The sequence below is a fragment of the Oncorhynchus nerka genome, linkage group LG3 (assembly GCF_034236695.1).
Source record: "Oncorhynchus nerka isolate Pitt River linkage group LG3, Oner_Uvic_2.0, whole genome shotgun sequence".
NCBI classification, from domain to species: Eukaryota; Metazoa; Chordata; class Actinopteri; order Salmoniformes; family Salmonidae; genus Oncorhynchus; species Oncorhynchus nerka.
The window spans coordinates 1347762-1372472 of NC_088398.1; the positions used below are offsets into that span (position 1 = coordinate 1347762).

At 49.3% G+C, this 24711-nt stretch overlaps 1 protein-coding gene across 1 annotated transcript in view; it reads left to right on the plus strand.

The window, feature by feature from the left end:
• The window catches only part of LOC135563746 (neuronal acetylcholine receptor subunit beta-2-like), an 86990-nt gene extending 62994 nt beyond the window's left edge, over positions 1-23996 (plus strand). The window contains 6 exon segments of the mRNA XM_065006956.1: positions 8097-8242; positions 8430-8474; positions 12877-12986; positions 15798-16576; positions 16579-16907; positions 21613-23996. Coding sequence (XP_064863028.1) covers positions 8097-8242; positions 8430-8474; positions 12877-12986; positions 15798-16576; positions 16579-16907; positions 21613-21765 — 1562 coding nt within the window. The 3' untranslated portion in view covers positions 21766-23996.
• Positions 23997-24711: the final 715 nt, after the last annotated feature.

The following is a 24711-nucleotide window of genomic DNA, read 5'->3' on the forward strand; positions in this document are numbered from 1 at the left end:
AAGAGAGGGAAGGGATAGAGAGAGAGGAGAAAGAGAGAGGGGGAAGGATAGAGAGGAGAAAGAGAAGAGGGAAGGGGAAAGAGAGGGAAGAAAGAGAGAAGGGGAAGGGGATAGAGAGGGGGAGAGAAGAGAGGGGAAGGGGATAGAGAGGGAGAAAGAGAGGGGAGGGGGATAGAGATGGAGAAAGAGAGAGGGGAAGGGGATAGAGAGGAGAAAGAGAGAGAGGGGAGGGAGAGAGAGGAGAAAGAGAGAGAGGGACAAGGGGATAGAGAGGAAGAAAGAGGGGAAGGGGATAGAGAGTGGAGAAAGAGAGAAGGGGATAGAGGGAGAGGAGAAGGGGATAGAGAAGGAGAAGAGAGAGGATAGAGAGGGAGAAAGAAGGGGAGGGGAGAGAGAGGATAGAGAGGGAGTAAGAGAGAGGGGAAGGGGATAGAGGGAGAAAAGAAAGAGAAGGGATAGAGAGGAGAAAGAGAGAGGGGAAGGAGGGATAGAGAGGGAGGATAGAGAGGGAGAGAGAGAGGGGAAGGGATAGAGAGGAGAAAGAGAGAGAGAGACGGAAGGGGATAGAGAGGGGATAGAGAGAGAAAGAGAGAGAGGGGAAGGGATAGAGAGGGAGAAAGAGAGACAGGAAGGGGATAGAGAGGGAGAGGAAAGGAAGAGAGGGAAGGGATAGAGGGATAGAGAAGAGAAAGAGAGGGGAAGGGGATAGAGAGGGAGAAAGAAAGAGGGGAAGGATAGAGAGGGAGAAAGAGACAGGGAAGGGGATAGAGAGGAGAAAGAGAGAGAGGGAAGGGATAAAGAGGGAGAAAGAGAGAGGGGAAGGGATAGAGAGGGAGAAAGAAAGAGGGGAAGAGGGAGGGAGAGAGGAGAAGAAGAGAGGGGAAGGATAGAGAGGGAGAAAGAGAGAGGGGAAGGGGATAGAGAGGAGAGAGAGAGAGGGGAAGGGAGAGAGAAGAGAGGGAGAGGGAGAAAGAGAGAGGGAAGGGGATAGAGAGGGAGAAAGAAAGAGAGGGAAGGGGATAGAGAGGAGAAAGAGAGATGGGAAGGGATAGAGAGGGAGAAAGAAAGGGGAAGGGGATAGAGAGGGAGAAAGAGAGGGGGGAAGGGGATAGAGAGGGAGGGGAGAAAGAGACGGGGAAGGGGAAGGGAGATAGAGAGGGAGAAAGAGAGAAAGAGAAGGGGATAGAGAGGGAGAGAAAGAGAGAGGGGAAGGGGGATAGAGAGGAGAAAGAGATAGGGGGAAGGATAGAGAGGGAGAAAGAAAGAGGAGGGAGGGATAGAGAGGGAGAAAGCGAGAGAGGGAAGGGGATAGAGAGGAGAAAGAGAGAGGGAAGGGGATAGAGAGGGAGAAAGAGAGAGGGGAAGGGGATAGAGAGGAGAAAGAAAGAGGGGAAGGGATAGAGAGGGAGAAGATAGAGAGGGAAGGGATAGAGAGGGAGAAAGAGAGAGGGGAAGGGGATAGAGAGGGAGAAAGAGAGAGAGGGAAGGGGATAGAGAGGGAGAAAGAGAGAGGGAGGGATAGAGAGAGGAGAAAGAGAGAGGGGAAGGGGATAGAGAGGGAGAAAGAGAGAGGGGAAGGGGATAGAGAGGGAGAAAGAAAGAGGGGAAGGGGATAGAGAGGGAGAAAGAGAGACGGGAAGGGGATAGAGAGGGAGAAAGAAAGAGGGGAAGGGGATAGAGAGGGAGAAAGAGAGATGGGAAGGGGATAGAGAGGGAGAAAGAGAGAGGGGAAGGGATAGAGAGGAGATAGAGAGGGAGGGATAGAGAGAGGAGAGGGAAGAGGGAAGGAAGGATAGAGAGGGAGAAAGAGAGAGGGGAAGGGGATAGAGAGGGAGTAAGAGAGAGGAAGAAGGGATAGAGAGGGAGAAAGAGAGAGAAGGGGATAGAGAGGAGAAAGAGAGAGGGGAAGGGGATAGAGAGGGAGAAAGAAAGAGGGGAAGGGATAGAGAGGGAGAAAGAGAGAGGGGAAGGATAGAGAGGGAGAAAGAGAGAGGGAAGGGATAGAGAGGGAGAAAGAGAGAGGGGAAGGGATAGAGAGGAGAAAGAGAGAGGGGAAGGGGATAGAGAGGGAGAAAGAGAGAAAGGGAAGGGGGATAGAGAGGGAGAAAAAAGAGGGGAAGGGGAGAAAGAGAGAGAGAGAAAAGGAAGGGAGAGAGAGAAAGGAGATGGGAAGGGGATAGAGAGGGAGAAAGAGAGAGGGGAAGGGGATAGAGAGGGAGAAAGAGAGGGGAAGGGGATAGAGAGGGAGAAAGAGAGAGGGGAAGGGGATAGAGAGGGAGAAAGAGAGAGAGGAAGGGATAGAGAGGAGAAAGAGAGGGAAGGGGATAGAGAGGGAGAAAGAAAGAGGGGAAGGGGATAGAGAGGGAGAAAGAGAGAGGGGAAGGGGATAGAGAGGGAGAAAGAAAGAGGGGAAGGGGAGAGAGGGAGAAAGAAGAGACGGGGAAGGGATAGAGAAGGAGAAAAAGAGAGGGGAAGGGATAGAGAGGGAGAAAGAGAGAGGAAGGGGATAGAGAGGGAGAAATAAAGAGGGGAAGGGAGAAAGAGGGAGAAAGAGAGGGAAGGGGATAGAGAGGGAGAAAGAGAGAGGGAAGGGGATAGAGAGGGAGAAAGAGAGAAAGAAAGAGGGAGGGAAGGGGATAGAGAGGGAGAAAGAGAGAGGGGAAGGGGATAGAGAGGAGAAAGAGAGAGGGGAAGGGGATAGAGAGGGAGAAAGAGAGGAGGAAGGGAGAGAGAGGGAGAAAGAGAGAGGGGAAGGGGATAGAGAGGGAGAAAGAGAGAGGGAAGGGGATAGAGAAAGGGAGAAAGATAAGAGGGGAAGGGGATAGAGAGGGAGAAAGAGAGAGGAAGGGAAGGGGATAGAGAGGGAGAAAGAGAGAGGGGAAGGGATAGAGAGGGAGAAAGAGAGAGGGAAGGGATAGAGAGGAGAAAGAGAGAGGGGAAGGGGATAGAGAGGGAGAAAGAGAGAGGGGAAGGGATAGAGAGGGAGGAGAAAGGGGAAGGGGAAGGGGATAGAGAGGGAGAAAGAAAGAGAAAGAGGGGAAGGGGATAGAGAGGGAGAAAGGGGAAAGAGGGAGAAAGGAGACAGAGGGATAGAGAAAGAAAGAGGGGAAGGGATAGAGAGGGAGAAAGAAAGAGGGGAAGGGATAGAGAGGGAGAAAGAGAGGGGAAGGGGATAGAGAGGGAGAAAGCGAGAGGGAAGGGGATAGAGAGAGGAGAGAGAGGGGAAGGGGATAGAGAGGAGAAAGAGGGGAAGGGGATAGAGAGGGAGAAAGAGAGAGTGGAAGGGGATAGAGAGGAGAAAGAGAGAGGGGAAGGGGATAGAGAGGGAGAAAGAAAGAGGGGAGGGGAGAGAGAGGAGAAAGAAAGAGGGGAAGGGGATAGAGAGGGAGAAAGAGGGGATGGGAAGGGGATAGAGAGGGGAAGAGAGGAGAGAGAGAGGGGAGAGGGATAGAGAGGGAGAAAGAAAGAGGGGAAGGGGATAGAGAGGGAGAAAGAGAGAGGGGAAGGGAGATAGAGAGGGAGAAAGAGAGATGGGAAGGGGATAGAGAGGGAGAAAGAAAGAGGGGAAGGGGATAGAGAGGGAGAAAGAGAGGGGAAGGGGAGAGAGAGGAGGAAAGAGACGGGAAGGAGAAGAGGGAGAGAGAGAGGGAAGGGATAGAGAGGGAGAAAGAGAGGGAAGGGATAGAGAGGAGAAAGAGAGAAGGGGGATAGAGAGGGAGAAAGAGGGGAAGGGGATAGAGAGGGAGAAAGAAAGAGGGAAGGGGATAGAGAGGGAGAAAGAAAGAGGGGAAGGGGATAGAGAGGAGTAAGAGAGAGGAATGGGATAGAGAGGAGGAGAGAGAGAAGGGAGAGAGAGGGAGAGAGGGAGGGGAAGGGGATAGAGAGGGAGAAAGAGAGAGGGGAAGGGGATAGAGAGGGAGAAAGAGAGGGGAAGGGGATAGAGAGAGGGAGAAAGAGAGAGAGAGGGAAGGGGATAGAGAGGGAGAAAGAAAGAGGGGAAGGGGATAGAGAGGGAGGAGAAGAGAAAGAGAGGAAGGGGATAGAGAGGGAGAAAGAGAGAGGGGAAGGGGATAGAGAGGGAGAAAGAGAGAGGGGAAGGGGATAGAGAGGGAGAAAGAGAGAGGGAAGGGGATAGAGAGGGAGGGAGAAAAAGGGGAAGGGGAAGAGGGAGAAAGAGGGAGAAAGAGAGGGGAAGGGGGAGAGAGAGGAGGAGAGACGGGAAGGGGATAGAGAAGGAGGGAAGGGGAGGGAGAGAGGAGAAAGAGACGGGGAAGGGGATAGAGAGGGAGAAAGAAAGAGGGGAAGGGGAGAAAGAGGAGAAAGAGAGGGAAGGGGATAGAGAGGAGAAAGAAAGAGGGAAGGATAGAGAGGGAGAAAGAGAAGACAGGAAGGGGAGAGAGGAGGAGAGGGGAAGGAGAGAGGAGAAAGAAGAGAGGAAGGGGATAGAGAGGGAGAAAGAGAGAGGGAAGGGGATAGAGAGGGAGAAAGAAAGGGGAAGGGGATAGAGAGGGAGAAAAGAGAGGGGGAAGGGGATAGAGAGGGAGAAAGAAAGAGGGAAGGGGATAGAGAGGGAGAAAGAGAGATGGGAAGGGATATAGAGGGAGAAAGAGAGAGGGAAGGGGAGGAGAGGGAGTAAGAGAGAGGGAAGGGGATAGAGAGGGGAAGGGGATAGAGAGGAGTAAGAGAGAGGGAAGGGGATAGAGAGGGAGAAAGAGACGAGAAGGGGATAGAGAGGGAGAAAGAGAGAGGGGAAGGGGATAGAGAGGGAGAAAGAAAGAGGGGAAAGGGAGAGAGAGGGAGAAAGAAAGAGGGGTGGGGATAGAGAGGGAGAAAGAAAGAGGGGAAGGGGATAGAGAGCGAGAAAGAGAGAGGGGAAGGGGATAGAGAGGGTGAAAGCGAGACGGGAAGGGGATAGAGAGGGAGAGAGAGAGGGGGAGGGGATAGAGAGGGAGAAAGAGACGGGGAAGGGGATAGAGAGGGAGAAAGAGAGAGTGGAAGGGGATAGAGAGGGAGAAAGAGAGAGGGGAAGGGGATAGAGAGGGAGAAAGAAAGAGGGGAAGGGGAGAGAGAGTGAGAAAGAAAGAGGGGTGGGGATAGAGAGGGAGAAAGAGAGATGGGAAGGGGATAGAGAGGGAGAAAGAGAGAGGGAAGGGATAGAGAGGGAGAAAGAAAGAGGGAAGGGGATAGAGAGAGGAGTAAGAAAGAGGGGAAGGGGATAGAGGGGAGAAAGAGAGATGGGAAGGGGATAGAGAGGGAGAAAGAAAGAGGGGAAGGGGATAGAGAGGGAGAAAGAGAGAGGGGAAGGGGATAGAGAGGGAGTAAGAGAGAGGGGAAGGGGATAGAGAGGGAGAAAGAGACGAGAAGGGGATAGAGAGGGAGAAAGAGAGAGGGGAAGGGGAAAGAGGGGAAGGGGATAGAGAGGGAGAAAGAAAGAGGGGAAGGGGATAGAGAGGGAGAAAGAAAGAGGGGAAGGGGATAGACAGGGAGTACGAGAGAAGGGAATGGGATAGAGAGGGAGAAAGAGAGAGGGGAAGGGGATATAGAGGCAGAAAGAGAGAGGGGAAGGGGATAGAGAGGGAGTAAGAGAGAGGGGAAGGGGATAGAGAGGGAGAAAGAGACGAGAAGGGGATAGAGAGGGAGAAAGAGAGAGGGGAAGGGGATAGAGAGGGAGAAAGAAAGAGGGGAAGGGGAGAGAGAGGGAGAAAGAAAGAGGGGAAGGGGATAGAGAGGGAGAAAGAGAGAGGGGAAGGGGATAGAGAGGGAGAAAGAGAGAGGGGAAGGGGATAGAGAGCGAGAAAGAGAGAGGGGAAGGGGATAGAGAGGGTGAAAGCGAGACGGGAAGGGGATAGAGAGGGAGAGAGAGAGAGGGGAAGGGGATAGAGAGGGAGAAAGAGACGGGGAAGGGGATAGAGAGGGAGAAAGAGAGAGGGGAAGGGGATAGAGAGGGAGAAAGAGAGAGGGGAAGGGGATAGAGAGGGAGAAAGAAAGAGGGGAAGGGGAGAGAGAGTGAGAAAGAAAGAGGGGTGGGGATAGAGAGGGAGAAAGAGAGAGGGGAAGGGGATAGAGAGGGAGAAAGAGAGAGGGGAAGGGGATAGAGAGGGAGAAAGAAAGAGGGGAAGGGGATAGAGAGGGAGTAAGAAAGAGGGGAAGGGGATAGAGGGGAGAAAGAGAGATAGGAAGGGGATAGAGAGGGAGAAAGAAAGAGGGAAGGGGATAGAGAGGGAGAAAGAGAGAGGGGAAGGGGATAGAGAGGGAGTAAGAGAGAGGGGAAGGGGATAGAGAGGGAGAAAGAGACGAGAAGGGGATAGAGAGGGAGAAAGAGAGAGGGGAAGGGGAAAGAGGGGAAGGGATAGAGAGGGAGAAAGAAAGAGGGGAAGGGGATAGAGAGGGAGAAAGAAAGAGGGGAAGGGGATAGAGAGGGAGTACGAGAGAAGGGAATGGGATAGAGAGGGAGAAAGAGAGAGGGTAGGGGATATAGAGGCAGAAAGAGAGAGGGGAAGGGGATAGAGAGGGAGTAAGAGAGAGGGGAAGGGGATAGAGAGGGAGAAAGAGACGAAAAGAGCCGTAGGCAGACATGGCTCTCAAGAGAAGACAGGCTATGTGCTCACTGGGAAGGGGAGAGAGAGAGAGAGATAAAGGGAAGGGGAGACAGAGAGAGAGATATAGGGAAGGGGAGACAGAGAGAGAGATAAAGGGAAGGGGAGACAGAGAGAGATAAAGGAAAGGGGAGACAGAGTTGTTGTGGTGTGTCTCCTGCAGCAGTATTTATCCTCCACTTTGTGTGGTATTGTGACAGCTCTGCCAAAACCAAGCCACTCCAGTGATATGACAACAACCTGAGAGGGTGTGGGAGTGGGGTGAGGACGGGGGAAAGAGAAAGAGTCGGAGGAAAAGTGAGATGGAGGAGGAGAGAAATAGACAGTAGAGGAGAGAGGGAGAGAGGAAGAGGGATAGAGGAAGAGAGGGAGAGAGGGATAGGGAGAGAGGGATAGGGAGAGAGGGATAGGGAGAGAGGGATAGAGGGAGAGAGGGAGAGAGGGATAGAGGGAGAGAGGGATAGAGGAAGAGTCAGAGGAAAAGTGAGATGGAGGAGGAGAGAAATAGACAGTAGAGGAGAGAGGGAGAGAGGGAGAGGGATAGAGGGAGAGAGGGAGAGGGATAGAGGGGAGAGGGATAGGAGAGAGGGATAGAGGGAGAGAGGGATAGGGAGAGAGGGATAGAGGGAGAGAGGGAGAGAGGGATAGGGAGAGAGGGATAGAGGAGAGAGGGATCGAGGAAGAGAGGGAGAGAGGGATAGAGGAAGAGAGGGATAGGGAGAGAGGGATAGGGGAGAGAGGGATCGAGGAGAGAGGGATAGAGAGGGAGAGGGATAGGGAGAGAGGGATAGAGGAGAGAGGGATCGAGGAAGAGAGGGAGAGAGGGATAGAGGAAGAGAGGGAGAGAGGGATAGAGCGAGAGAGGAGAGGGATAGGGAGAGAGGGATAGAGAGAGAGAGAGGGAGAGAGGGAGAGAGGGAGAGAGGAAGAGAGGGAGAGAGGGATAGGGATAGAGGAAGAGAGGGAGAGAGGGAGAGAGGGATAGAGGAAGAGAGGGAGAGAGGGATAGGGATAGAGGGAGAGAGGGAGAGAGGGAGAGAGGGAGAGGGATAGGGAGAGAGGGATCGAGGAAGAGAGTGAGAGAGGGAGAGAGGGATAGAGGAAGAGAGGGATCGAGGAAGAGAGGGAGAGAGGGATAGAGGAAGAGAGGGAGAGAGGGATAGGGAGAGAGGGATAGAGGAGAGAGGGATAGGGAGAGAGGGATAGGGAGAGAGGGATAGAGGAAGAGAGGGAGAGAGGGATATGATGGGAGCTCCTGAGGGAGAGACTAGAGCTGTGCTGAGATGTTCCAGCAGACAGTAAGACTGCTTGACTCATTGATATGATGTATATATACTGAACACAATGTTATCGAGCAGACTAACATACAGCTTCATCACAAGGCCTCCCCATTAAACAGTTTCAGCTATATCCTTTGTTCTTGTTTTTTGTTGTTGTTGTTATCACCATAGAAAGCATTTGATGGACATGTCTGTGAACCAATTATTTATTTCTTTTCAGGCAGCCTGGGGGCGGATACTGAAGAGCGGCTGGTGGAGCACCTGCTAAACCCCGCCCACTATAACAAACTGATCCGCCCAGCGACCAATGGTTCTGAGCTGGTGACAGTTCAGCTGATGGTGTCACTGGCCCAGCTCATCAGTGTGGTGAGTATGTGTCTGTGTGTGTGGGGTGGCCCATGCTCTGTCTCTAACCCACCCACCTCAGAACATAATAATGTCTCTAACCCACCCACCTCAGAACATAATAATGTCTCTAACCCACCCACCTCAGAACATAATAATGTCTCCAACCCACCCCAATAATGTTGCTGTGTTCCTCTTTCTATTGCAGCACGAGAGAGAGCAGGTCATGACCACCAACGTATGGCTCACACAGGTCAGTTACACTCTGTCTTCACCTCTCTCTCCTTATCCCTCTGTCTTCACCTCTCTCTCTCCTTATCCCTCTGTCTTCACCTCTCTCTCCTTATCCCTCTGTCTACACCTCCTCTCTCCTTATCCCTCTGTCTTCACCTCTCTCTCCTTATCCCTCTGTCTTCACCTCTCTCTCTCCTTATCCCTCTGTCTTCACCTCCTCTCTCCTTATCCCTCTGTCTTCACCTCTCTCTCCTTATCCCTCTGTCTACACCTCTCTCTCCTTATCCCTCTGTCTTCACCTCTCTCCTTATCCCTCTGTCTTCACTCTCTCCTTATCCCTCTGTCTTCACCTCTCTCTCCTTATCCCTGTCTTCACCTCTCTCTCTCCTTATCCCTCTGTCTTCACCTCTCTCTCTCCTTATCCCTCTGTCTTCACCTCTCTCTCCTTATCCCTCTGTCTTCACCTCTCTCTCCTTATCCCTCTGTCTTCACCTCTCTCTCTCCTTATCCCTCTGTCTTCACCTCTCTCTCCTTATCCCTCTGTCTTCACCTCTCTCTCCTTATCCCTCTGTCTTCACCTCTCTCTCCTTATCCCTCTGTCTTCACCTCTCTCTCCTTATCCCTCTGTCTTCACCTCTCTCTCCTTATCCCTCTTTCTTCACTCTCTCTCTCCTTATCCCTCTGTCTTCACCTCTCTCTCCTTATCCCTCTTTCTTCACCTCTCTCTCCTTATCCCTCTTTCTTCACCTCTCTTCTCTCCTTATCCCTCTGTCTTCACCTCTCTCTCCTTATCCCTCTGTCTTCACCTCTCTCTCCTTATCCCTCTGTCTTCACCTCTCTCTCCTTATCCCTCTGTCTTCATCCCTCTGTCTTCACCTCTCTCTCTCCTTATCCCTCTGTCTTCACCTCTCTCTCCTTATCCCTCTCTTCACCTCTCTCTCCTTATCCCTCTGTCTTCACCTCTCTCCTTATCCCTCTGTCTTCACCTCTCTCTCCTTATCCCTCTGTCTTCACCTCTCTCTCCTTATCCCTCTGTCTTCACCTCTCTCTCCTTATCCCTCTGTCTTCACCTCTCTCTCCTTATCCCTCTGTCTTCACCTCTCTCTCCTTATCCCTCTGTCTTCACCTCTCTCTCCTTATCCCTCTGTCTTCACCTCTCTCTCTCCTTATCCCTCTGTCTTCACCTCTCTCTCCTTATCCCTCTGTCTTCACCTCTCTCTCCTTATCCCTCTGTCTTCACCTCTCTCCTTATCTCTCTGTCTTCACCTCTCTCTCCTTATCCCTCTGTCTTCACCTCTCTCCTTATCCCTCTGTCTTCACCTCTCTCTCCTTATCCCTCTGTCTTCACCTCTCTCTCCTTATCCTTATCCCTCTGTCCCTCACCTCTCTCCTTATCCCTCTGTCTTCACCTCTCTCCTTATCCCTCTGTCTTCACCTCTCTCTCTCCTTATCCCTCTGTCTTCACCTCTCTCCTTATCCCTCTGTCTTCACCTCTCTCTCCTTATCCCTCTGTCTTCACCTCTCTCTCCTTATCCCTCTGTCTTCACCTCTCTCTCCTTATCCCTCTGTCTTCACCTCTCTCTCCTTATCCCTCTGTCTTCACCTCTCTCTCCTTATCCCTCTGTCGTCACCTCTCTCCTTATCTCTCTGTCTTCCCTCTCTCCTTATCCCTCTGTCTTCACCTCTCTCTCCTTATCCCTCTGTCTTCACCTCTCTCTCCTTATCCCTCTGTCTTCACCTCTCTCTCCTTATCCCTCTGTCTTCACCTCTCTCTCCTTATCCCTCTGTCTTCACCTCTCTCTCCTTATCCCTCTGTCTTCACCTCTCTCTCTCCTTATCCCTCTGTCTTCACCTCTCTCTCCTTATCCCTCTGTCTTCACCTCTCTCTCCTTATCCCTCTGTCTTCACCTCTCTCATTATCCCTCTGTCTTCACCTCTCTCTCCTTATCCCTCTGTCTTCACCTCTCTCTCCTTATCCCTCTGTCTTCACCTCTATCCCTCTCCTTATCCCTCTGTCTTCACTCTCTCTCCTTATCCCTCTGTCTTCACCTCTCTCTCTCCTTATCCCTCTGTCTTCACCTCTCTCTCCTTATCCCTCTGTCTTCACCTCTCTCCTTATCCCTCTGTCTTCACCTCTCTCTCCTTATCCCACCTCACCTCTCTCTCCTTATCCCTCTGTCTTCACCTCTCTCTCATTATCCCTCTGTCTTCACCTCTCTCTCATTATCCCTCTATCTTCACCTCTCTCTCCTTATCCCTCTGTCTACACCTCCTCTCTCCTTATCCCTCTGTCTTCACCTCTCTCTCCTTATCCCTCTGTCTTCACCTCCTCTCTCCTTATCCCTCTGTCTTCACCTCTCTCTCCTTATCTCTCTGTCTTCACCTCTCTCTCCTTATCCCTCTGTCTTCACCTCTCTCTCCTTATCCCTCTGTCTTCACCTCTCTCTCCTTATCCCTCTGTCTACACCTCCTCTCTCCTTAGCACTCTGTCTTCATTCCTCTCCTACTGTTACTTAGCTCTGTCTTTTATCTCCTGAGATGCCAAATCAACTGGTAGTCTGACTTCATTAAATGTACAGTTAAGAATGCAACGATGCTCTCCTTTCTGTTAATTGATAACACAACAAATTGCATCGTGCAAGAACGTGTTTGTTCATTCTGCCGCTAAGTTAGGAATAGGCACTGTCAGACATAGCAATCTGAACCAGTAGGGGGTTGAAAATGACTGTCCCTGTATCAGTCTCCTACAACTCAACACAGACATTCTGGTCATTCAATGGGAACATGAACACACAACCAGAGTTTCCCAGGAGGGTTGCCATACACTACAGTACTTTTCTACCTAGCATCTTTATTTATTTGATTTCATCTTTATTTAACTGGGTAAGTTAGTTAAGAACAAATAGTTATTTTCAATGACAGCCTACCCCGGCCAAACCCGATCCCGGACGACGCTGGGCCAGTTGTGCCCAGCGTTGTCCCTATGGAACTCCCAATCACGTCCGGTTGTGATACAGCCTGGAATCAAACCAGGGTCTGTAGTGACGCCGCTAGCACTGAGATGCATTGCCGTAGACCACTGCGCCACTCGGGAGCATCACATTGCAGTATGCGGCAGAGAGAGACACAGTTCTGTATTGTTGTTGTGAGAGACTAATCCTGGCATGTTCCTGAGTTCTGACCCTGTTCTACACAGCTGGTTCTCTGTGTGTCTGCAGCTGGGGCCTGCAACATAACACACTGCCCAGTGGACAGGTTCACACACACATGCACACTCACAGCTGTAAATGCACTAATGTGTATAAATCAGTTATGAACCGTTATGGAAACCTGTTTGTGTGTGTCTGTGTGTGTGTCTGTGTGTGTGTCTGTGTGTGTGTCTGTGTGTGTACACGTGTGCGTGTGTGAAGGTGTTGATGGTCTGTAATTGAATAGAGAATGAGCATACGTGTTTTATGAGGCCCTTGGTCGTAGCCAAGAGGAGATGCCAAGGAAACCAGTCCTGAGCCAAGAGAGCCACTGCTATCACTTTCACCACCATTCTGGCTCTGATAATACCACAACACATCACTGTTTCACAGAGCCACCATTTTCAAGTCATGTAGCATCTGGCATCATGGCCATTATGGCTCTACATGGCATATACTGTAGCAATAACAGTTACAGAGCCCCTATTGTAAATGGTTATTAAGGTTATTCTACAGCCCTAACAGCCATAGAGCCACTGCTATCTGGACCATTATGGCTCATAATAGGGCTACCACCATCAAGGTCACTAAGAGCATGAGCATGTCACTAAGAGCATGAGCAGGTCACCGAGAGCATGAGCAGGTCACCAAGAGCATGAGCAGGTCACCAAGAGCACGTCAATGACTGACCCACACACCTTCAATCATGGGAGGCAAACTCACACACACACATGCACAGACATACACACATACATACGCACTCACTGTCACACACACACACACACACACACACATACACATACACACATACATACGCACTCACTGTCACACACGCGATCTGGATACCTCCTTGGCAGGCGGCCATTTCAGTCAGGATGATTAGATGTGTGTTTGAGTGAGTGTTTTTAACTGACTTACTATAGGGTCATGGTAGACATTAGTCCTTCTGTCTTACATCTCTAATTAATGGAGCTGAGTTATCACACTGTTCCTGGACAGGACAGTAAAGGTCTCTATAGGAACATATTTACATGAAGATCATTATGGAAAGTAAAGATGCATTTCACTGAGTGTTATTTCAAAAGTGAAGCTCACAGCAGCTGTTTGTGGGTCTCACACTCTTCTATGACTTTTGATTGGTCACTAACTCTGCTGTATGATTGGTTAGTAACAATCTTCTCAGCTGAGTGATTGGTCATTAACTCTGTTCTCTGGTCTGTGATTGGTGTCCAGGAATGGCAGGACTACCGTCTGACTTGGGTCCCTGAGGAGTTTGATGGCATGGAGAAGGTCAGACTGCCTTCCAAACACATCTGGCTGCCCGACGTTGTGCTGTATAACAAGTGAGTTACACACACACACACACACACACACACACACACACACACACACACACACACACACACACACACACACACACACATCTGGCTACCCGACATTGTGCTGTATAAAAGAGAGTTTTACATTTTAAAGACACGGATATCTGGACACTTATAGATACAGAAAGCACCTCCTTCTCCAAACAGCTAAGCTGTCCATGACCGCTGACACAGAGCAGTACCTTGGTGGCAATGTTACCTTTGTCCTCTGCAGGCCGGTAATCTGAAGGCCACATACTGTCAGCCTAATAAGTACATGGCCGAGACTCCCAAATATCAGCACCACAAGTTTGCAGTGATAACCAAGGCTGTTGAGGCATGACACTATGGGCTAGTTCTTCAGCAACTGTCTGCTCTACGTAGGTGTCAAAAGAGCAACCAACTTCCACACACACACACACACACACACACACACACACACACACACACACACACACACACACACACACACACACACAGTACAGCATTGTTTCTCAACTCCAGTCTTCTAGTTCCTATCTTATCGTAGTCTCTTAGCCCGGTGTAAGTTATCTTATCGGAGTGTCTTAACCCTGTGTAAGCTATCTTATCAGTGAAAGTGAACTGTCTGGCCTCGATCTCCTCTTTCTCTAATGCCGTCTTACGCTGATTAACCAACCGGTGGGGGCTAAACGGATCCACCCCCATAACCACTCGCAACACATTAACACAGTCAGTCACAAACTAATGGGTTCCATTGATTTAATTCCTTACGAAGGGTAATCAATATCTTCCTCCATTGCTCTCTTTCTTTGTTCCCTACCTGAGTTATTTGACCCGTTCCCTACCTGAGGTAGTTGACCCCTTCCCTACCTGAGGTATTTGACCCCTTCCCTACCTGAGGCATTTGACCCCTTCCCTACCTGAGGTATTTGACCCCTTCCCCACCTGAGGCATTTGACCCCTTCCCTACCTGAGGTATTTGACCCCTTCCCTACCTGAGGTATTTGACCCCTTCCCTACCTGAGTTCTTTGACCCCTTCCCCACCTGAGGCATTTGACCCTTTCCTACCTGAGGCATTTGACCCCTTCCCTACCTGAGGCATTGGACTTGTTCCCTACCTGAGGTATTTGACTTGTTCCCTGCCTGAGGTAGTTGACCCCTTCCCTACCTGAGCTATTTGACCCCTTCCCTACCTGAGCTATTTGACCCCTTCCCTACCTGAGGCATTTGACCCCTTCCCTACCTGAGCTATTTGACCCCTTCCCTACCTGAGGCATTTGACCCCTTCCCTACCTGAGCTATTTGACCCCTTCCCTACCTGAGCTATTTGACCCCTTCCCTACTTGAGGCATTTCACCCCTACAATGTCTACAATGTTGTTTCTGGTGTCCTTTGACAGCTCTTTGGTCTTGGCCATAGTGGAGTTTGGAGTGTGACTGTTTGAGGTTGTGGACAGGTGTCTTTTATACTGATAACAAGTTCAAACAGGTGCCATTAATACAGGTAACGAGTGGAGGACAGAGGAGCCAGAAATCTTACTTGTTTGTAGGTGACCAAATACTTATTTTCAACCATAACTTGCAAATAAATTCATTAAAAATCCTACAATGTGATTTTCTGGATTTTTTTTCTAATTTTGTCTGTCATAGTTGAAGTGTACCTATGATGAAAATTACAGGCCTCTCTCATCTTTTTAAGTGGGAGAACTTGCACAATAGGTGGCTGACTAAATACTTTTTTGCCCCACTGTATTTTACCCTTTCCCTACCTAAGGTAGTTGACCCCTTCCCTACCTGAGGTATTTGACCCCTTCCCTACCTGAGGCATTTGACCCCTTCCCTACCTGAGGCATTTGACCCCTTCCCTACCTGGGTTCTTTGACCCCTTCCCTACCTGAGTTCTTTGACCCCTTCCCTACCTGAGGTATTTGACCCCTTCCCTACCGGAGTTATTTGACCCCTTCCCTACCTGAGGCAATTGACCCGTTCCCTACCTGAGGCATTTGACCCCTTCCCTACCTGAGGGATTTGACCCGTTTTCTACCTGAGGCATTTGACCCCTTCCCTACCTGAGGGATTTGACCTGTTCTCTACCTGAGGCATTTGACCCCTTCACTACCTGAGTTCTCTTGAGTTGTCCTAGCTGTGTCCAGGTTAAGGAAGGATGATGTTTCCCTGAGCAATGACCAGCATGTTTATATAAGGAGTCGTGTGTTACTTTGCAGTCCTGATACGCATCACACCCTCGTCTGTCTGACCTTCTCCATCTTTCTGTCGTCAGAGAGAGTGTGTGTGTGTGTGTGTGTGTGTGTGTGTGTGTGTGTGTGTGTGTGTGTGTGTGTGTGTGTGTGTGTGTGTGTGTGTGTGTGTGTGTGTGTGTGTGTGTGTGTGTGTGTGTGTGTGTGTGTGTGTGTGTGTGTGTGTGTGTGTGTGTGTGTGTGTGTGTGTGTGTGAGAGATATCTTCTGTGGTCATCTTACCTGGCTGTCTGTAACAGTAGAGTCTTACCTGTCCTGCCCCTGTCACCCAGTCCTGTCTGTGTGAGATGTGGCTGAGGCTGTGTGATAAAGGATCTGTAGTGAGACTGGAGGAAATCTAATGAGACACACAGAGAGCTGAGGTTACATTTACACCAATTTATAGGAGAAACCGTCTCGCTCTTTTCTGCTCATTTTAATCTGTATAGAAGATTTTTTTTAAATGCAAAGATGTGATCGATTTAAAAGGGCATGCATTTTATATATATATATATTTTAATATCTAAAATCCTTCCAATAGTCTAACGTTCTCTCTCTTTCCACCCCTCCTTCCTTAGTGCTGACGGAATGTACGAGGTCTCCTTCTACTCCAACGCGGTGGTCTCCCATGACGGCAGTATCTTCTGGCTGCCTCCAGCCATCTACAAGTCAGCCTGTAAGATCGAGGTCAAACACTTCCCCTTCGACCAGCAGAACTGCACCATGAGGTTCCGCTCCTGGACCTACGACCGCACAGAGATCGACCTGATCCTGAGGTCCGACGTGGCCAGCATGGACGACTTCACACCCAGCGGAGAGTGGGACATCATCGCCCTGCCGGGGCGCCGCAACGAGAACCCTGCCGACCCCACCTACGTAGACATCACCTATGACTTCATCATCCGCAGGAAACCTCTGTTCTACACCATCAACCTCATCATCCCCTGTGTCCTCATCACCTCTCTGGCTATCTTAGTGTTCTATCTGCCCTCTGACTGTGGAGAGAAGATGACCCTGTGTATCTCTGTCCTGCTGGCCCTCACAGTGTTTCTCCTGCTGATCTCTAAGATCGTCCCCCCCACCTCCCTGGACGTTCCTCTGGTCGGGAAGTACCTGATGTTCACCATGGTCCTGGTGACCTTCTCTATTGTCACCAGTGTGTGTGTTCTCAACGTGCACCACCGCTCACCCACCACACACACCATGCCCCCCTGGGTCAAGCTGGTGTTCCTCAACAAATTGCCTGCGCTGCTCTTCATGCGCCAGCCCCAGAACAGCTGCGAGCGTCAGAAGCTGCGCCAGCGACGGAGGGGCCAGGAGCAGAGGGAGGGGGGCAGGGATGGGGGCTCTGCCGGGGGCTGATGGTGGGGCTGGGGGGCGGAGGGGGTGGCACGTATAACAACGAACCCTGTACGTGTTACGTGAACCGGGCGTCGGTGAAACAGTTTGTAGGGGAGCTGGGAGGGGGAACGGGAGGAGGAGGGGGAGGGGGGTCGATGGAGGGGCTGAACGGGCTGAGGGAAGACAGGGAGGGGGGGCAGGGGAACCGGCCCAGGGGGAAACAGGTAGGAGGGGGCCCAGCCCTGACCCAGGCCGTGCTAGGACAAGCCTGCCCTGGGTTGGAGGAGGCTGTCGACGGGGTCCGCTTCATTGCCAACCACATGAAGACTGAAGACGACGACCAGAGTGTGAGTAATGTAGAAATACATCATTTATTCACCATTCACTACAACTATACAGTGGGGCAAAAAAGTATTTAGTCAGCCACCAATTGTGCAAGTTCTCCCACTTAAAAAGATGAGAGAGGCCTGCAATTTTCATCATAGGTACACTTCAACTATGACAGACAAAATGAGAAAAAAAATCCAGAAAATCACATTGTAGGATTTTTAATGAATTGATCTGCAAATTATGGTGGAAAATAAGTATTTGGTCAATAACAAAAGTTTCAACTCCCTCCAAAGATTTTCTATGGGGGTGAGATCTGGAGGACCTTGAAATGCTTCGTATGAAGCCACTCCTTCGTTGCCCGGGCGGTGTGTTTGGGATCATTGTCATGCTGAAAGACCCAGCCACGTTTCATCTTCAATGCCCTTGCTGATGGAAGGAGGTTTTCACTCAAAATCTCACGATACATGGCCCCATTCATTCTTTCCTTTACACGGATCAGTCGTCCTGGTCCCTTTGCAGAAAAACAGCCCCAAAGCATGATGTTTCCTCCCCCATGCTTCACAGTAGGTATGGTGTTCTTTGGATGCAACTCAACATTCTTTGTCCTCCAAACACGACGAGTTGAGTTTTTACCAAAATGTTCTATTTTGGTTTCATCTGACCATATGACATTCTCCCAATCTTCTTCTGGATCATCCAAATGCTCTCTAGCAAACTTTAGATGGGCCTGGACATGTACTGGCTTAAGCAGTGGTACACGTCTGGCACAGCAGGATTTGAGTCCCTGGCAGAGTAGCGTGTTACTGATGGTAGGCTTTGTCTCTTTGGTCCCAGCTCTCTGCAGGCCATTCACTAGGTCCCCCCATGTGGTTCTGGGATTTTTGCTCACAGTTCTTGCGATCATTTTGACCCCACGGGGTGAGATCTTGCTTGGAGTCCCAGATCGAGGGAGATTATCAGTGGTCTTGTATGTCTTCCATTTCCTAATAATTGCTCCCACAGTTGATTTCTTCAAACCAAGCTGCTTACCTATTGCAGATTCAGTCTTCCCAGCCTGGTGCAGGTCTACAATTTTGTTTCTGGTGTCCTTTGACAGCTCTTTGGTCTTGGCCATAGTGGAGTTTGGAGTGTGACTGTTTGAGGTTGTGGACAGGTGTCTTTTATTTAACAAGTTCAAACAGGTGCCATTAATACAGGTAACGAGTGGAGGAAAGAGGAGCCTCTTAAAGAAGAAGTTACAGGTCTGTGAGAGCCAGAAATCTTGCTTGTTTGTAGGTGACCAACTACTTATTTTCCACCATAATTTGCATATAAATTCATAAAAAATCCTACAATGTGATTTTCTGGATTTGTTTTCTAATTTTGTCTGTCATAGTTGAAGTGTACCTATGATGAAAATTACAGGCCTCTCTCATCTTTTTAAGTGGGAGAACTTGCACAATTGGTGGCTGACTAAATACTTTTTTGCCCCACTGTATATCACATTATATACACTGCTCAAAAAATAAAGGGAACACTTAAACAACACAATGTAACTCCAAGTCAATCACACTTCTGTGAAATCAAACTGTCCGCTTAGGAAGCAACACTGATTGACAATACATTTCACATGCTGTTGTGCAAATGGAATAGACAACAGGTGGAAATTATAGGCAATTAGCAAGACAACAACTTCTCAGTTCCTATGCTTCCTGGCTGATGTTTTTGGTCACTTTTGAATGCTGGCAGTGCTTTCGCTCTAGTGGTAGCCACACAAGTGGCTCAGGTAGTGCAGCTCATCCAGGATAGCACATCAATGCGAGCTGTGGCAAGAAGGTTTGCTGTGTCTGTCAGCGTAGTGTCCAGAGCATGGAGGCGCTACCAGGAGACAGGCCAGTACATCAGGAGACGTGGAGGAAGCCGTAGGAGGGCAACAACCCAGCAGCAGGACTGCTACCTCCACCTTTGTGTAAGGAGGAGCAGGAGGAGCACTGCCAGAGCCCTGCAAAATGACCTCCAGCAGGCCACAAATGTGCATGTGTCTGCTCAAATGGTCAGAAACAGACTCCATGAGGGTGGTATGAGGTCCCGACGTCCACAGGTGTGGGTTGTGCTTACAGCCCAACACCGTGCAAGACATTTGGCATTTGCCAGAGAACACTAAGATGGGCAAATTCACCACTGGCGCCCTGTGCTCTTCACAGATGAAAGCAGGTTCACACTGAGCACATGTGACAGACATGACAGTCTGAAGACGCCGTGGAGAACGTTCTGCTGCCTGCAACATCCTCCAGCATGACCGGTTTGGCGGTGGGTCAGTCATGGTGTAGGGTGGCATTTCTTTGGGGGGCCGCACAGCCCTCCTTGTGCTCGCCAGAGGTAGCCTGACTGCCATTAGGTACCGAGATGAGATCCTCAGACCCCTTGTGAGACCATATGCTGGTGCGGTTGGCCCTGGGTTCCTCCTAATGCAAGACAATGCTAGACCTCATGTGGCTGGTGTGTGTCAGCAGTTCCTGCAAGAGGAAGGCATTGATGCTATGGACTGGCCCGCCCGTTCCCCAGACCTGAATCCAATTGAGCACATCTGGGACATCATGTCTCGCTCCATCCACCAATGCCACGTTGCCCCACAGACTGTCCAGGAGTTGGCGGATGCTTTAGTCCAGGTCTGGGAGGAGATCCCTCAGGAGACCATCCGCCACCTCATCAGGAGCATGCCCAGGCGTTGTAGGGAGGTCATACAGGCACGTGGAGGCCACACACACGACTGAGCCTCATTTTGACTTGTTTTAAGGACATTACATCAAAGTTGGATCAGCCTGTAGTCTGGTTTTCCACTTTAATTTTGAGTGTGACTCCAAATCCAGACCTCCATGGGTTGATAAATTTGATTTCCATTGATAATTTTTGTGTGATTTTGTTGTCAGCACATTCAACTATGTAAAGAAAAAAGTATTTAATAAGAATATTTCATTCATTCAGATCTAGGATGTGTTATTTTTAGTGTTCCCTTTATTTTTTTTAGCAGTGTATATGATGTCTTGACCCTGTTCTGCCATACACATCATAGAATGTTACTTACACTCGGCCATATATCTACACTTATTCACAGCAGATAGGCCTGTTTCGAGACGTTTTTTTTTTTGAACATTCGTTTTAGGACTGATGCCTAGCACTCTACTCAATGCATTGTCCATAAGCGCTGATGAAGATTTCATGCAAAGTGCATTATAGTGGCTTGGAAATACAATGACATTCAAAAGGAGGCAAATAATTATTAGAAAACCTTTTGTCATCATTTTGATGTTGCCAGATTGACTTTAAATGCAGTATAACGTTAGCTAGCTAGCTAAGATTGAGGGGAGGCCACCGGATTTTAACTAGCTAACGTTAGCATTGCTAGCTAATGACTTAATTGCCATCTGTTTGAAGTACATTTGATGACATGATAATGATGTCAAAGTTGTGTCCTACTAAATATTTGCCCACTTTAGCAATATAATCATATTTCCAGTCCACTATAGTGTAATTTAGACTAAACAGTCAATAGCCTCTGTTCAGAATGACTGGGCTTATCACGACTTTTGGGCACCACTATGGTGGAGGGCGGCTTGAGAACGTTCATAACAATGGCATGATGCGACCGAGTGACGGAGGTGCAACCTATGAATAGCTACCACCTACTGCTACATTCTAGGGATAATAACTATGGGTGAATGGTTATGAATTCATGGGCTACACTTGTTCTGCTCTGAATATTTAACACAGTTTTAATCTTAGCTACTGTATGATATCAGCATTGTGAGTGAATAAAACAGGGCTCTCCCAATGTAGGAGTAGAGGAGTAGAAAGAGAGGAGGATGAACGACAGAGGGGGGGATTTTTCCTTCAGTGGGCAGGGATGCCTGAAGGCATGGAGAGGGAGGAAAGAACATTCTCCTGGAATGAGACCCTGAATTAACAGTCCTTGTAATTCTGTCCATCAGCGCCACTCATCATCTCCATGGTTACCGTCCGTTTCCATGCCAACCACTTTTAAGACCCACCTGATTCTTCTTTCACTTCAGGTCCTCCCTTCACATACACATATTCCAAACATGCATCCTGTTTGCAATAAGGCACTAAAGTAATACTATTTTTGTCCTGAATACAAAGCGTTGTGTTTGGGGCTAATCCGACATAACACATCACTGAGTACCACTCTTCATATTTTCAAGCATGGTGGTGGCTGCATCATGTTATGGGTATGCTTGTCATCGGCAGGACTAGGGAGTTTTTTTTTAAATAAAAATAAATGGAATAGAGGTAAACCTGCTTCCATCTGCTTTCCAACAGACACTGGGAGACAAATTCACCTTTCAGCAGGACAATAACCTAAAACCCAATGTCAAAAAATATATGGCAAGACTTGAAAATGACCAACAACCAACTTGACAGAGCCTCAAAAGCATGCTCAAGCAGCAGAGTCGATATCCGCGCTTATAAACCCAGGGTCGTTACACTACTTGTGTAAACAAGATACTGTAAATTAGTTTTTATTTTTCATAGATATTTTACAAATGTTACAATTGTTCTTCCACTTTGACATTAGAGTATTTTATGTAGATCGTTCACAAAAAAATGACAATTAAATCCATTTGAATCCTATCTTGTACACAACAATAAGTGGAAAAAGTCAAAGGTGGGAATACTTTTAGTAAGAACTGTACTTATGTAAACCTCTGCCTACACCCTCTTCAGGTGAGCGAGGACTGGAAGTATGTTGCCATGGTGATCGACCGTCTCTTCCTGTGGATCTTTATAATTGTGTGTGTGTCCGGAACGGTCGGGATGTTCCTCCAGCCACTGTTCCAGAACTACACTGCCAAGACCATCACCAACACCAATGGCTGACCAACCAGGTGCCCAGCAGCATCGATGGACACCGCCCCGACCCAATCAGCACAGCAGGACAGGGGCAGGAGGGAGGGACCTGCCCAGCAGGGGAAGTGGGTTTTATTAAGTCTGTGGAACTAAATTGGACAGGAGCCACACCTGTTAACCTTTATAGCCTTTCTACTGAACTGTTCTGAACTGAAGAACTAAACTTAACACCAACATCGTATTAAAGATCATTTTTTTTCCAGAGGGATAAATGGATGGACAACTCTTCCCTTTTTCCCAGAGGAAGGTGGAGTTATGCCTCTCCTCTCTCCCTCTGAGTGACAAGCGGCAGAAGCCAATCAGGGAGAGAGGACAATCTCTAAATTGTTTGACATCCTGTAGAACGCTACGCCAGCCAATCAATGCTCTTCATTCCAAGCTGACTGTGCAAGCTTACTGAGAGTATATTGTCGCACCTTAACTGGTACAGAACTTAATGCTTCAGTAACAGAACCTTGATTGGAAACTGTGTCAACCAATCGGGAAAATGTAAAGGCAAGTGGGGGGTTGTCAAGGTTCATAATTGTTTTTCCAAGCCACTTCTGTTAAGCCAACTGATAGTACAGTACAGTATATTTTACCATAGCATAGCAGTGTACCACAGTATAGCTTTAAATATAATGTTATTGCGATTTCTCCGTGTCTGTTCCTGAGAGAAAGGTAGGGTGCAGTGGTTTGTTGTATGATTCTCTTTGCTTTTAAAGAAGAATGTGATATTACCTGTACTACACAGTCTGTGACGTGCACACTAACACTATATGAGGAGAAGAGACAGATCGTGAAGGAGAGAGATGAAAGAGAGAGAGGGATATTGACAGAGAGTTAGATGGAATGAGATGAAGTAGTTATAGTGAATCCCAAACCGCCCCCTCGCCAATACCAACTCCCTCCGTTGTCACGTGTTGCTGACGAAGCTCCGAGGGTGACTTCCAGAGAGTGGTGATGGGATCAATAAACCCACCGGGACCAGTCTCTGAATCAGACATAAACACATGCACGTGGTATATAATTAGACACGCCTCTCTATTTTTTACAATTCAATTGTGCTAACTTCAGACATATAGCAGTGAGTGTCGGGATAGTACGTCGCTCTGAAGCCTGCATCCATGCTGGCTAGGTCGAAGTGGCTATAGGAGGATCTAATTAGCCCCTACACCCCCATAATTTTCACTCCCTCAGCTTTAGTACACTTGTGCAAATGGCAGAGGTGGAGAGGCAGGGGGTGAAGGGGCAGGGGGTGATTTGGGATTCAACCTTAGAGGGGCAGCAGGGTAGCCTAGTGGTTAGAGCATTGGACTAGTAACTGAAAGGTTGCAAGATCAAATCCCCGAGCTGACAACGTACAAAATCTGTCGTTCTGCCCTTGAACAGGCAGTTAACCCACTGTTCCTAGGCCGTCACTTTTTTCCAAGATGGCGTAGCAGTCGGACGTGTGTTTTGTCTTGTCCCGTCCTGTATAGTGTAAATATAGTTTTTTTTCCTCGTTTTTTTCTGTATATATTTCGTACATATTTTAATCTCACTTTCCAACTACAGGCTGAATATACTCTCCTGCAACCCGCATCACCCAATGTGGTACGGATCTGCTTTTTCTATACTTTAGAATCGGAACCCTCATCAGAAGCTAGCCAGCTAACTAGCTACTAGCTAGTAGCTAGCCACTGCTAGCGGTCTTCAACGCTAACTAGGACACCAGCGCGACATCTACCCAAAGCATATCAGACTGCTTTTTCTCTACCACATCTCCGGATTCCTACCGCAAGCTCTGAACCTTTACACCGGATCATCGCAACTAGCTAGCTGCAATCCGAGTGGCTACTCCTGGCTAACGTCTCTGTCCCAGAGCAAGCACCAGTTAGCCTGGAGCTAGCCTCGAGCTAAGCCCATCTCCCGACTAGCCGAAGAGGTCCAACAATACCTATTTTGCCAATTGGCCTGGACCCTCTACTGCCGACACGGAGCCCCGCCGATCCATCACGACTGGTCCGCCGACATAATCGTCCGAGGGGGTTTCAACAGGCTTTTCCGCTGAGACATCGCCAAAGATCCATCTGCTGGCCAAGGCCCGCGAGCTTTCTGAATCGCTGTATCTCCAGCTCACATTTACATTTAAGTCATTTAGCAGACGCTCTTATCCAGAGCGACTTACAAATTGGTGCATTCACCTTATGACATCCAGTGGAACAGCCACTTTACAATAGTGCATCTAAATCTTTTAAGGGGGGTGAGAAGGATTACTTTATCCTATCCTAGGTATTCCTTAAAGAGGTGGTGTTTCAGGTGTCTCCGGAAGGTGGTGATTGACTCCGCTGTCCTGGCGTCGTGAGGGAGTTTGTTCCACCATTGGGGGGCCAGAGCAGCGAACAGTTTTGACTGGGCTGAGCGGGAACTGTACTTCCTCAGTGGTAGGGAGGCGAGCAGGCCAGAGGTGGATGAACGCAGTGCCCTTGTTTGGGTGTAGGGCCTGATCAGAGCCTGGAGGTACTGAGGTGCCGTTCCCCTCACAGCTCCGTAGGCAAGCACCATGGTCTTGTAGCGGATGCGAGCTTCAACTGGAAGCCAGTGGAGAGAGCGGAGGAGCGGGGTGACGTGAGAGAACTTGGGAAGGTTGAACATCAGACGGGCTGCGGCGTTCTGGATGAGTTGCAGGGGTTTAATGGCGCAGGCAGGGAGCCCAGCCAACAGCGAGTTGCAGTAATCCCGACGGGAGATGACAGGTGCCTGGATTAGGACCTGCGCCGCTTCCTGTGTGAGGCAGGGTCGTACTCTGCGGATGTTGTAGAGCATGAACCTACAGGAACGGGCCACCGCCTTGATGTTAGTTGAGAACGACAGGGTGTTGTCCAGGATCACGCCAAGGTTCTTAGCGCTCTGGGAGGAGGACACAATGGAGTTGTCAACCGTGATGGCGAGATC